The 13,188-nt window shown below is 38.1% G+C and overlaps 1 protein-coding gene across 3 annotated transcripts in view; it reads left to right on the top strand.

The window, feature by feature from the left end:
• TENM2 (teneurin transmembrane protein 2) overlaps positions 1 to 13,188 on the top strand; it is a 617,267-nt gene that overhangs the window by 501,694 nt on the left and 102,385 nt on the right. For all 3 annotated transcript variants that reach the window (XM_088173828.1, XM_088173829.1, XM_088173830.1), the window contains 2 exons: positions 3,699 to 3,904; positions 10,504 to 10,699. In XM_088173828.1, coding sequence (XP_088029954.1) covers positions 3,699 to 3,904; positions 10,504 to 10,699 — 402 coding nt within the window. The remainder of the gene's footprint in view (positions 1 to 3,698; positions 3,905 to 10,503; positions 10,700 to 13,188) is intronic.

Here is a 13,188-nt window from a genome sequence, read left to right on the forward strand (position 1 = left end):
AGGGGAGTGAGTCAGGTGGCAAGATACATTCTCTGCATTAGGAGGTGAGGACTGAAGGGAGCTATAAAAAAAGTTTGAGTCTCTAGTGGCAGGGTTTTCCAGTGAAGCTGTTAGTGCAGAAAAAGGCATTGCAAATACCAAAGCTAGGATGATGGTCCACTTTTCAGGTTAAAAAAAATAAACTTTAGCCTATTAACTAAGGTAGATTCAGTGGTCATATCTACTTTGCATTTCCTCTCTGTATTTATACCCTGGGGAGGAAGGAACATGAAGAGCCCAGTGCTGAGATACCTCCTGTAATATTTATGTTTACTGCTCTGTCTTCCTCATCTTCAAGGTGAGAATTGTTAATAATTCTGTTTTACAAGTAGGCATCTGAGAGCAGCAAGATCATGACCAACTCAGGTGCACTGGCAGGATCAGAGCAAGGAGCAGAACCAAGATGCTGTCACTAGTTTTGTGTCTCATACCAACAAGGGTAACTCAGCAGGAATTTATGAGAGCATGATTCAATAATGCATAATCTTTAGAGTTTATTGATATCTTGTTGGATTTAAAACTTTATAAGTTGTTAGCTAAGCTTGCAAATATGAAACCTAGATTTTAGTATAACTTCAAGCATTTCTAAATTTTGTTATTACAGCATAGTAACGTAGCTCCATAAAAATAGGATGTTATGAATTAAATTCTTAAAAGCAAAAGGAAAGGATCCTTTCAGCATGCCAGAGGTGAAGCAGCAGCTGTTCCTTGCAGATGTGGTACAGGCTGGGTATAGAGCATGCTGCACTACAGAAATACAGACTGAAAAGAGTCAGCCATCTGCCCCATTCTTTGCTGCAGGTTAAATATATCTCAATCACTTGTGAGAGCTGATCATCTAACCTGCTCTTAAAATCCTCTGCTGTGGTGAACCCCTGTCACAATTCCATTCCTGGGGAGATTTTCCTAAGATGTTCCAGGAGGAGTGGTTTGGAGAACTAGAAACCAGGTCATTTGTGTTGTAGAGCAAAATAAAAACGCATCTGTGAGGAGATGCTTCCAAGGATAATATCAAACTGAGCAGAATAATTTCAGTGTTAGGAACCTGAATCATGTCTCTAGGCTCAGTAATAACTACTAATTCAATTGTCTTATCTGCAGTTTTCACCAATTTTTATTTCACCATGATAACATCAACATTTTGATGAGAAATACAAAGAAATGGTCTTCTTCTAGTAATTTTTTAGGGGAAAGTCTGATATACAATATATTTTTTTAACTTTTGCACGCTGAAGTCGTATGAATGGTTCTCCTGATTGCTGAAATTTTATGATTTTAGCTTAATTGATGTATTTGAGGATACTTGAGTCCTGAGAAATGCCCTTTCCCAGAGAATAATACAAAGCAGAATTTGGGGATATCCAAAGGAAGCTGAGGCTTAATTTATCCAGAAATACTAAAACTTGATCCTCCATTAGAATTAAATTTATTTACAAAGTTACAATTCTAGAGAATATATAGGTAATTAGCAAAAGCCATTGGCAGTTTTGGAGTTGCTTTAATAGCCAGTGAAACTCTAACTGCCAACAGAGACCATGGTGGCCTTTCCATTCACATGCTCTGTACCTTTGCTGCACTGGATAATAATAATAATAATTCCTGGAAATAGTTTTTTCTTTGACTGGTTTGCTATGGATATACTGCTCCTGAAGAACAAGGTTCTTTAGAGTGTGTCAAGGAGCCTTTTGCAGATGAGATACAATTGATGTTTATTAAAGAATGCTCAGTCTGACTCCAAAGAAATTACTTACAGCAGGCTTTTTAAGAATATTGAAAAAATATTCATCATTCATTACCATATGTTGGAATTGTGAAGTAAATGTAATGTTCTCAAAGGAGGTGCAGGTGCCTGCAATCTTTTGCTGACTTCCCAGCTCTGCCAGTGATTCCAGTATAACATGCCACAGGTGATTTTTGGTGTGCTCTCTGCCCCTTTTTTCCTCTCCACGTGGGTGGGTAAGAACTAATTTAAATTCTAGTAAGATGGTGCCTGCTTTCGTTGAGATAAGAACCTTGAGATATCCTCTGTTTCCATTAGAAATTAAGTAGTGTAGTTTCCATGAAGCAGGACATGTTTGGATCTGATTGCATTCTGTGCTTCTGGTGGCTCTAAGGGCACATTGCTTGACACTCTCAGCCATTTTTCCTTTTTTTGCAGCCTCTTGCAGCTTCTTCTGCTCTCTTTCTTTGTTAATGCTGTAATGTTATTGTAGACCCATTAACATAGAAAATGAAAAAAACAAACAAGTTGCCAAAAACTGTGTAGCAGTTGGTATTCAGAGCATTCTTTTACCATTTCAAAACACTGCCAACATAGTATCTGTTTCATTATGTACAAATGTAAGTGCTGCTAACATAGATAATTTAGAATCTATAATTGAAACCGTGCTTTTGCAGCTCTCTCAATTAAAGATAGTCAAGACAGAAAAGCTGTTATGTACTTACCTGCTGGAATTATATGTTGTTCTGTGCCATCCCATTACATTCATACAGTGCTGGGATGTATTTCAGAAGTAACTTGCCATTTATTGAAAACAGCATTACACCACAGCAGAAAAAAAACCATGAAGTAAACACTGAGCTTGTTAGAAATACTGTCAGGTTGTATCAGAGGTATCACTACCATCCTGTCTATGGTAATAGTGTTATAAGTGATACCTTTAAATTTCTGTGATTGTTAACAGATCTTTTCTGTGGTTTTCTGGTTTATTATAGTGTCTGTTGTAAGAATTTTTAACTGGATTTCTCACTAAGTTGTTCGGGAACACAACACAAAATCAAGCATTGCTGCATATTGTAGCTTAAAAACACTGCTAATTCCATGTTCTGCACTCCACGTTTGAAATATGTGTAGCCTTAGAACCTGTTCAGTTGAGAACAGAAGGGATTTGCACCATATTTTAGAGTTGACTGTTTCATGGGCTGGAAGCCAGAGCACTCAACCAGAAAGGCCTTGTATCTTGTCTTCAATAATGCATGCTGAAAAACCAACAAATTATGGATTTTAACTAACCACAGCACGAGGGAAAAATACTTGTAGATAGAACCTGCTTCAGGCAGAGAGAACTTAAAAGGCACTGCACTGAGTTGTGCTAACTCTGTTTCAAGGAGAAGATGCACATCAGAGTAGAGAAATTGTCCTCTAAACCCTTTTGTGTGCATTTCATTTCTTCTGTCAACTCTCTTGTCTGTGACCTAAAGTCTATTGGACTACTTTATTGAAGACAACAGTGGTAATAAAAATTTGTCATCGGTTCATTTAGATTGAAGTTCCCCTTCAGTTCACCTTTCTGGCAATTTTTATACCATGGTTGTGTACAAGATGCAACTGAAAAGAGCACAGGGAGATTCACGTGTGCTTAATTGACTCTCTGCTGTTGCTGTTTGATCAGTGAGAGACAATCACAGAATTAAAGGGTTTGAGGGATTAGATGATTGCTGATGCTCTACAGAAAAATGGGTTTGCACAGTTTTTGCTTCAAATATAAGGGCCAAATTCTTACATGCTGATTGAAGCAACGAGCAGATTGCATCGGAATAAGAAAGTTACAGTTTGATTTAAGAGGTGTCACTGCCACAGATGTTCATTTTGAATGAATTAAACTACCTATATTAAAACAAATTATCTCATTTGATTTATATTTGCTTTTGTTTTATAGGACCGTGGGTCACTAGGAATAGCAGCATAGATAGTGGAGAAACAGAAGTTGGACACAGGGTCACCCAAGAGGTGCCCCCTGGAGTTTTTTGGAGGTCTCAGATTCATATCAGCCAGCCACAGTTCCTGAAGTTCAACATATCCTTAGGGAAGGATGCTCTTTTTGGTGTTTATATAAGAAGAGGACTCCCACCATCACATGCCCAGGTACTTTATCAATGTATTTGTTGGTTTTGAATGTCAGAATGTAGAATCTAGGTCATCTTTGTTAGGTTTATGTTGGAGTTTACAGAATTCAAGTTCAGAGATTTCCTGAATTCCTTCATTTGTGATATTTGACTGCACCACCCTCATCTTAGCATTTTTAAGTTGTTACATACTTCAACAATACATTCATGAAAGAAGTAATTATGTCCTTGCCATTCAAACAAGGTTTTTAAACCTCTCATATAATCTTGACACAAATTGGGATAAAACTATCCAGTTATCTGCGAGACAAAAATGATAAGTTGAGGACCAAAATATTTGATTAGACATGGGAGTAAAGGAGTGAGGAGGTTAATATGGGTTTATTACCTCTGCTTCTGAGAAATTGTACAGAAGGAGCTTTGGCTGTGCAAAATTCATCCACTTACTGTAGTAAGCTGTTTTCCAATGCTCTGTGAGTTACTGAATGGGTGTGTTGAACTGGTAAGAAATCAGGATCAGCAATGCACAGCTCAAAGAGGGGAGGACGTGTGGTCAGTTTTCCATGTTAGCACATGGTGTCCTGAAACTTGATACAAAGACTAAAAAAAATTGAGAAATTGCAGAAGGGTGTTGACTGATTTTCAGTAATTTCCAGCCATCCAGGCAACACAAAAAATATATATTCAGAGTATATGTTTCAGGGTGGAAGCATTTCTTAAGAATGTTTTGATTTTGGCTGTAAAGCTTCATTCAATATGCTGTCTTGAGGGTGAAATTATGTCTGTGGATCTTCAGCTGTTCCAGCGAAGTAATGGTATAATTCATTCAGAATTTTAGTGCTCACTTCCCCTATTCCATCATGAATAAAATGGCAGTTTAGTTGAGGAAAACAAACAAAAGTATAAATCATGAAATGAAGATTACATAGGGCAGCCAAAGCTCCGAAGCAATCATCAAACTTTGCTATAAATACAGGTTAATTTTAATTTTTTTGACTAAAACATGAGGAAGGTATGCCTGCATCTTTTACAAGAAATCCAGTTGGAAGTAGCTGGTAATAAAAAAAATAAAATTAATTCAGGATGAACTTTATATTGCAGTATGATCAGATGTATTTGTTCTAGGTTTCATTATGATGTTCTGATCTGAGAAGGCTGTGATCAGGCAGAGATTTTTCTTTCACTCCACCTCACATGGATAGAATAGAAATCTTATGACCTTTCTGTTAAATCAAATAATTAGAAATATCATCTGTGTTTCCTCTTGAGCTAGATTCCTCCTCAGGGGACCTGTTTTCCAGTCTTCAGGGGAAGCAGTTCTAAACCTCTTCATAAGTGGGGTTAATGAAACCCGCTGTATATATACTAGCATAGACCTGGTCTGAATCTGCATATAAACCAGCATAAACTTTCCCACACTCAGGCAGGGTCATGGTGCTTGTTAATTGGCTTCTACAGCAGGTGATTCCATGGCATTTTTGCCCAGCAATCAAAAAGCTGCGACCAAGAGAAAATATTTTTGAATAAGAAAGGCAAGATGTTACAGACCTGAGTTACTGAAAAACAACCCTTGTTCTGACAGAAAGGAGCACAATACTTTTGTATGAATGAAAACAGCCTGAAGTTGACACCAGACGATATTTTAAAATTGAAATTTAAAATCCTTGTTTCTGTAGGTTAGGGACATGAGCTCTAAAGCAGTGAACAGCTTGACAGTTCATCACTGATCAGTGCTCATATGTCAAGCCGAGTAAAATCCTTTGTGGGTACAAGTCAATAATCAGCAAATTAGGTACATGATTAACCTGAGACAACAAGATGCAGTTCCTGTCTGACAGCCCTGCTGAGATTTAACCTTCTCAGTATTACTGTTTAGCAAATATTCCAAATGCCTGGTTTAGTCAGTCAAACTGATGTAGCTGTAAGTTTGTCTGGATGCAGCCTGTGTGCCATGTGCATGGGAGTGGAGCTCTGGAGAAGAGGCAAAAATGCAGTTTTGAGTGGCAAGCAGACTACAAACAGGAATGCAGTGCTTTTGGGCAAAATCCCTCCAAACTGTGTAATGCTATGCAGAAACAACAAAATGCACATTGCAGGCTTGAATGATCAGTGGGAATTTAGCAGAAGAGAGTCATATTAATAGAATTGATAATGTATAAAAACCAAACTGTAAATGTCAAATAATGCATGAAGTGACTCTGCAGAGCTTACAGCAATTATGGTGTTGCTACATGCTGGTAGCACGTTCCAAATGATGCATGAAATGAGGTAACCTGAGAGGAACTTCACTGGAATGTCTGGAGAAGGCAGTGCGTGGAACTGTATTGTTTTCATTTCCAGCAGCGTGGTTTATACTTATAAATTTTTCATGTCAAAATGAAAACTCTTTTCATTCAGTACAGGAAATGGATTTATTTGAAAAAAAACCTTGGGGAGCAGAGGAGCATCAGTGTTTCCTTGGTTTTTAGCAGGTGCTCAAACACTTTTAGGTGCTCTGAGCACCTCAGAGTTGCCTGATGGCCACGGGGCTGGCCTGAACTGGCTGGCTTGTGGCACATCCAAACGTGGGAACAAACTGGTGTTTGGCTGCCATCATGGGTGTCAGATGTTTCATGGCTATATTTTAATGAATAATTACCAACTGGATTTCATGAAGAACTAATTTTAGAGCACTTTGCAAACAAGTTTCCCTGCCATATGTTTTCCTGGCTGTGTAGATCCTACAGGGCTTTGGAATAAATGCTCGCCACCATGCCAAGCATGCTCCCCTCTCCTGTTGAATATGCATCCCTTATTGAGACAAGAGCTCTAATAGATCTTTCTTTTCAATTCCCAGTCTCAAAAACTCCTAGGCATTTTGTGGGGACATTGTGAATTGTTTCAAATCTGAGAAAATCCCTGAAGGTAATGGCAGCTCTCTGCATTCCCAGTCCTGAGCCCTGCGAGCTCTCTCTGCTTTGCAGTGGTCACAAGTGGCCAGGGCAAGTGCCCTTCCTCTGTGTGTGACTGGGCTCGGTGGGTCTGTGCAGTGCTGCAGTCACAACCATAGGTGTAAAGTTCCCAAACTGTTCTGCTGACTCCCCGTGGTTACTGGAAAAAGAAAGTCCTTATTGGTCTATGAATAAAATGCACCAGAGGGTAGAGAGCCCTGAATGGAGAAATTATAAAAACAAATTGCCCAGAAAGAACTTAGCATGAGATTTTAGGTTTGTAAATAAGAGTAAGCAGTAGGATTTCAGTGTGCTGGGTAGTAAAAATAAACAAACTCACCAAGAGAGTGAATTTGGAATTTGTTTAGCAATGTAGGCTGGCAAGTCACTTGCTTATATTGAGCTTTAATCATAGTAAGTACTCCCTGCTGCAAAATTGAACTCTGATGATGTAGTCATTTGGGATTTCTGTAGCATGTTGTTCCTGAGCAGTTTTAGCCATTTTTATGTGACTTTCAGTATGAAGCCATGGAATATAAAGGATCATAAAAAAGAATACAAGAAAGACAAAAGTCAGGGAAACTTCCAAATTACTTCAGAAATTTAATTTGGTTTGACATGTCCATTCCCTAATTCATGTAATTTAGTGGCCTCTTCCATAGCAGTTGTGTGTGTGTGTTAGATTAAGAATTCCACAGTTGCTTTTTAATGATCATGAAATTACTTGCCTCCGTTTCCTAGATGGGTCTTCTAATCTATTCATATATGCCAATAAGTAGCTTTAAAGCAAGAGCAGTATCTTCAGCACAACATTATGTAAAAGTAATTAATCATGCAAGGGTGGAAAATCAGAACATCAACAGGGCCGTGAAAAGCAAAATGATGATTCAGCCAAGCATGTGAAGAAATCTTATCTGCTTATGAGTTCACAGTGTCATCTTGGTGACCCTTCAGTCGGGGATTTTTGATTTTGGGGCACATACACCTAGTCCTTACTGACATGTTAAGATTAATACATGCAGGGAACCACCAACAGATACATTAACTTCCTTCTCTTTTTTCCCCTCAGTCCTGAGAAATCCAGAGATAAAAATATATTATTGTTTTCTGAATCACTTTTCACCAGTACTTCAGCATTCACAGACTTATCCAGATTTGGTCATTTTGCTTTTGCTTGGACACTAAATTATTTGTCATAGTTTGATTTAAGCGGGGCAATACCACTCTTAACTGTACCAGAGTTAAAATCGTTGTGCCAAGGGACCTGCTCTCACTAGGTCACACCCCATCATCATGAAAAGAGATTCTGCAGCTAAAACTACTTCAAGCAGTTTCAGGCTGAAAACTCTTCCCCTTCGATCTGGCCAACTGCTGAGCCTTCTCTACTATATGAGGTAGAATCAGCATCAAACAGAGGGAGGCAGAGGAACCTGCCAGCACAAGCAGAGACGAACAGCGTGTTGCCAGTGAGAAATGTCAGCTTTTATTGCTGCTTCCTTAGTTGACCCTTTGTGAACAATTGTTCTGAAGAGCACAATTTCTTTTTCCCAAGATGTTGCCCAAGTAATAACATTTCCCAAGGAGGTGATGAGTCTGTCCTTAACCTCTGTTAGGCAATGGGCTTTAGCAATCTTTCCAAATGCCATTGATTTCAGAGATAGATATATGTATGTTTGGTACGTCACATATGCTGAAAGTTACTGGCATGCCAGAATTCTCTACATCTCTGGCATGCTTTGCTTTAGTTCTACTAATTTATCTGATTTACCTTTCCCCATAAAAATCATATGTGGAAAAAGGCTCAAGTGGATGGCAATCTGATATTGAGTGAAACTTTTTATTCCACTTCTCTTACTTTGTCCCTCATTTAAAAGCATAGAATAATAGACAGAGTGGATAATGCACTCACTGTGATGATAGTTCTTAACATTAGTAGATTGGGGCTCAAATTCCTCCCTGCCATGGATTTCCTTTGTGGAAAGGCTGCAAGTCAGTGTCAGTTCCACATGTTTACCAGGAAGCAGTAGTTCTTCCAGACATTTCCCTTTGTTGTAAGGCTGAGCATACCAGGACTCTATAATGCTGGTACAAAAGAGGTTTTCAGCTAGAAAGGTGAGGTTTTTATACCCCAGTTTTGGATAGATGTGATGGCACTAAAGTGTTAAATTTGTCCGTCTCTTCCACTAGAAGGGAGAATCTTCATTATTTTATTGCATATGATGAATAATTTGCTAGGGCTCACAGTTAATTAAAGGAATACAGTGTGCAAGACAGCCTTCTCTGGATGTTTATTCTGTTTAGGAGGCAAGGTTGCAGTTTTCTGTTTAAACTGAAAGCAAGGGAAGGTGGATTTTTTCTCGTAGCTGTTGCAGGCACCGCCTGGAAGTGTTGGAGATAACGGAGGGAAATGTAATGAAGCTACTGGCAAGCAAGCACATACTATTACTGTATTTTATTGAACACATACATCTTTCTTTAGACATGTCTATCTATCTCTATCTACTCCTACACAGATAAATGTGTCTAAAACAAGATGTGTTTTCATAGGGGACTTGTTATACAGCTATCAAAAGATTAGATATATTGTTTTTGGTGTTTCTTAAGGGCTTCCCTTAGATAGGGACTATGAGATCCACTCAGTTGAGCTTGAGAGCTCCAGAATCACAGACATTAAAGACAGAAAAAAAAAATAGCCTATTAGGACAGCTAGCCCAGCTGTTTTGTTATGCAGAGTTATTCCCAGTTGCAGACTAACCAATATTTCTTCCAGTCTTGTTTAATTGTGGCATCTCCATTGGGAGGCTATTTACTGAGCTTAATAGATGGGAAGCTTATCTGACATTCATCTTAAATTTCTTTCTTTCTTTCTTTTTAAAGTTTCATGCCATTAATGGTGCCATCACTCTTATGCTCTAAATAATCACTTGCTCTGTTTGATCCCTTTTCCAAAGATTAATGCAGTGTTCTACCTTATTTGGAAGCCATCCAAACAGAAATTCTCAATTTTCCTTAATATAAGTTCAGTTCCCTTATTTGTGTTATTCCTTTCCATGCTCCCGCTGGTTTTTGTATCACACTTGCCCTGATTTTTCCTCATACAACCTCAGGTAAGCAACTTTTACTCTGTGGTGTAAAACTTGTGCAGTGTGTTTTTATCTGGTGATGAGTTACATTAGACAAACGCATTTCCTGTTTGTGCTATTCCTGTTTCACATTCTGGGGGCTTCCATTCAATGATATGTCTGGACTTACACCTCAGATGTCAGTTCCTCTTGCAAAAAAGAATTTTTTGCAGGCCTAGAAAAGGGTATGGGTCTCCTGGGTGTCTGAAAGCTGTGTAGGAACCCAAAATTAATGGGTCAAATAATAGATTTCAAATTGTTTCTCAAAAACCATCCTGTCAATTTGTACATTTTGTGATCACCTCTACAGAGGGAAGATGCATAGATTTAGGTCACTGTTTAAGAAAGAATAAAAGTCACAGAATCTCTTTATGTTCCATGGTCAGCTAGTAAATGTTAGTTTCACATTTCTTTCAGAAATACCATTTTATAACAAGGTAGAGGAGAAAACAGAGTCAGATTTCGAGCTGAAACATTCTGTATTCAGGTCTGTTTGTTTGGGGTTTTGTTTGTTTGTGTTCTCTTTTGTTTTTTCCCTTGTTTTTGTTTTATTTTCCTCCCTGCAGTATGATTTCATGGAGCGATTGGATGGCAAAGAGAAGTGGAGTGTGGTGGAGTCTCCTCGGGAGCGTCGGAGCATCCAGACCCTTGTCCAGAACGAGGCTGTGTTTGTTCAGTACCTGGATGTGGGTTTGTGGCACCTGGCCTTCTACAACGATGGCAAGGACAAAGAGGTGGTCTCCTTCAGTACAGTCATTTTGGGTAGGTATTTCCACCAGCTGGCCATTTTTCCTCTCTGTTTATATCCTCCCTTACCCAAAGTTGTAATATTTTCCTGCAGTCCTCAGTATTTGGCCTCTTTGTCCTTACGTTATGCTGCGCATTTTTTCCTCAACACTGCTCTGGCAGATAGTTAGTAATGGAGTGTGCTGACTTTAATTCACTCATTTTTCTCTTAATATTTTAGCATTCCCGTAGATCTCGAGTTTAGTTTTGGAAAACAAGGCTCAGAAAAGTTCAGTGTGGTTTGAAGCATTCCCCAGCTGATATTCCCTTCCCTTATCTCTGTCATTTTGATACTTTTTATTTGCTTCTCTGAAGAAGCTTCTTTACACCCGGGTGGAACAGTATCCAGCAGGAGAGCTGTTTAATCTTGGTGGAAAGACAGCTCGAGAAACTGATAGCTGCAAATGAGATTATTGTTTGCAACCACCCTAGAGATTAATTGAGCCAGTTAATTAGCTGTATATTGTTTTACAGCTTACCACTCACCTAATAGTGAGTCATCTCCTCAACGTGGTGGAAGAACATATAGAGCTGCAGTTTTGTTAAAATAGGATTACATTCAGTTGAAAATCAAACTGAGACGAAATTCTCCAAACTTGATTAGATTTGTTGGCCTCTGAAGCTCTTAATGAACTTTGCAGACTATCATGTCACAGTGGTATAACAAATTCTGAGGTATCCTATGTGGTATTCTGCCTTGGCTGGTGAAGTCTTAAAAGGCACTGTGTTGTATAGATCTGTAATTCCTCTTAGTTTAGGGAAACTGTAAAAAGTAAAAATGAGGTTTTAGGTTTGATGAAAAATAGTCAGAGGTGTTTTCTAGTCTTGCCTTATTAAAAATATGCAGCTTCAGGTTTTTTCCTTTTATGTTAGTGTAACATTCAGTTTGTTGGCCTAAGTCCCAAAGGGTGTAGGTGGATAATCAATACTGCCATAAAGTACAAACATAATTGTTTCTGTTACCCTGAATTAAGATGAAAAAAAACACTTTTCTATGAATGTTGAAAAATAAATATATAAATGCTTTTTCTTAAAAATTTCCTCATAGAAGGCTTTTTCCACTTCTCTAAAAACAAGAGCATTTGTGCTTCTCTCTTGTTATGCCCCTGTTGTGCTTGGAAAACCTTAGGATATTATAAGCTGCCCTTTAAAGAGTTGCCTGGTCAAGGCTATAGCTTTCAAGAGCATCAAAGGTGTAATAGCCACGTAGGCTACTTGATAGAGCAATGATAGTAATTGAAATGAAATCTGGAGAAAAATACAGTGTTTTATCTGGTTCTGCACACACCTTGTATCAGATGCTTCATAATGAAAGGCTCTGAGACAGCTGAACATCTCTCTGGTATGGAAGAGGAGGAAGAAAAACAGAAATTATGTTAACTCCTAGACAATACTAAATTTACCATGATTTTGAATAATAGAAAATGCTTTTGTGTGCCATGAAGCAAAATAATGAATAAATCTATAAACAAGCTTCTTCATGAGACAAATTGATATCTTTGAGCATTACATTTCAATTTTTCTTTTCATTGTTTACATGAATCATTTCAAGAGGCCAAGCTAATGACATCTCTCTGAAAATTTTTTTTACACTTTTTGTATTTGGTGTCCTGCAACTGTGAAATTAGATTTAAAGTTCTACTTGAATCCTTTTCTTCTTTGCAATTTAATTTATAGTTCTGCTAGTTCCAAATCCAAGTTTTCTTTTCTGTGTTGTACAGCATCTTGGTTTGATGTCTGGGGCTGATAGAACCATTTCATTTGGAACCACAAGTCCCACAACAACAGGGAGTGATAGTGAAAAGTAATATTCCAATTAGATTTTTGTTCCAATAATTCACTGTTGAAAATATGTTCCACTGAAATCCAGCAGCTTTCAAATTAAAATAATTTTAAGAATTAATTTCAAAAATGGAATTTTATTTTTAGATTGTTATTATGCAAAGTAGTGTATGCTTTATCCAAATTATAACAGAAATCGTGGAAACTAAGTATTTTGGTACAGCTGAAATGTCATCAGGCTGATGTGTCTACTCATATTATTGAAGTCATCAACATTTCAGTCAGTCACTCAAGCTCTGATATTAAACTTTGTCCTCTGTTTTTACAGAACTCTTTTTCATACTCTTGCACAGCCACTTGCACCTTTTAAATTTATTTTTTTAAGGATTGAGTAGATTTGCCAGAGCAAAAGAGCTCCTCTTTGTCATGTTCAGCAGATATTTTTGTTAGCTTAATTAATGAGGCTTTAAATGCCTGTAGAAGGAAAAGAAGACACAGTCCTTGGGATAATCAGTTTCCCATAGCAGAGTGGCTGAGCAAAAACAAAGTCTCATTGCAAAAGGGAGAGTGTTGATTTTCCTGAGGAAGCATTGTGTTTGCCACACAATATAAATTCAAGCATGGCTGTAGAGGTCTTAAGAGGTCCTGCCTGTTTTTGGAATCAAGGATTTGAGCACTATCAG

This window comes from Sturnus vulgaris, chromosome 15, assembly GCF_052056855.1.
Source record: "Sturnus vulgaris isolate bStuVul1 chromosome 15, bStuVul1.hap1, whole genome shotgun sequence".
NCBI classification, from domain to species: domain Eukaryota; kingdom Metazoa; phylum Chordata; class Aves; order Passeriformes; family Sturnidae; genus Sturnus; species Sturnus vulgaris.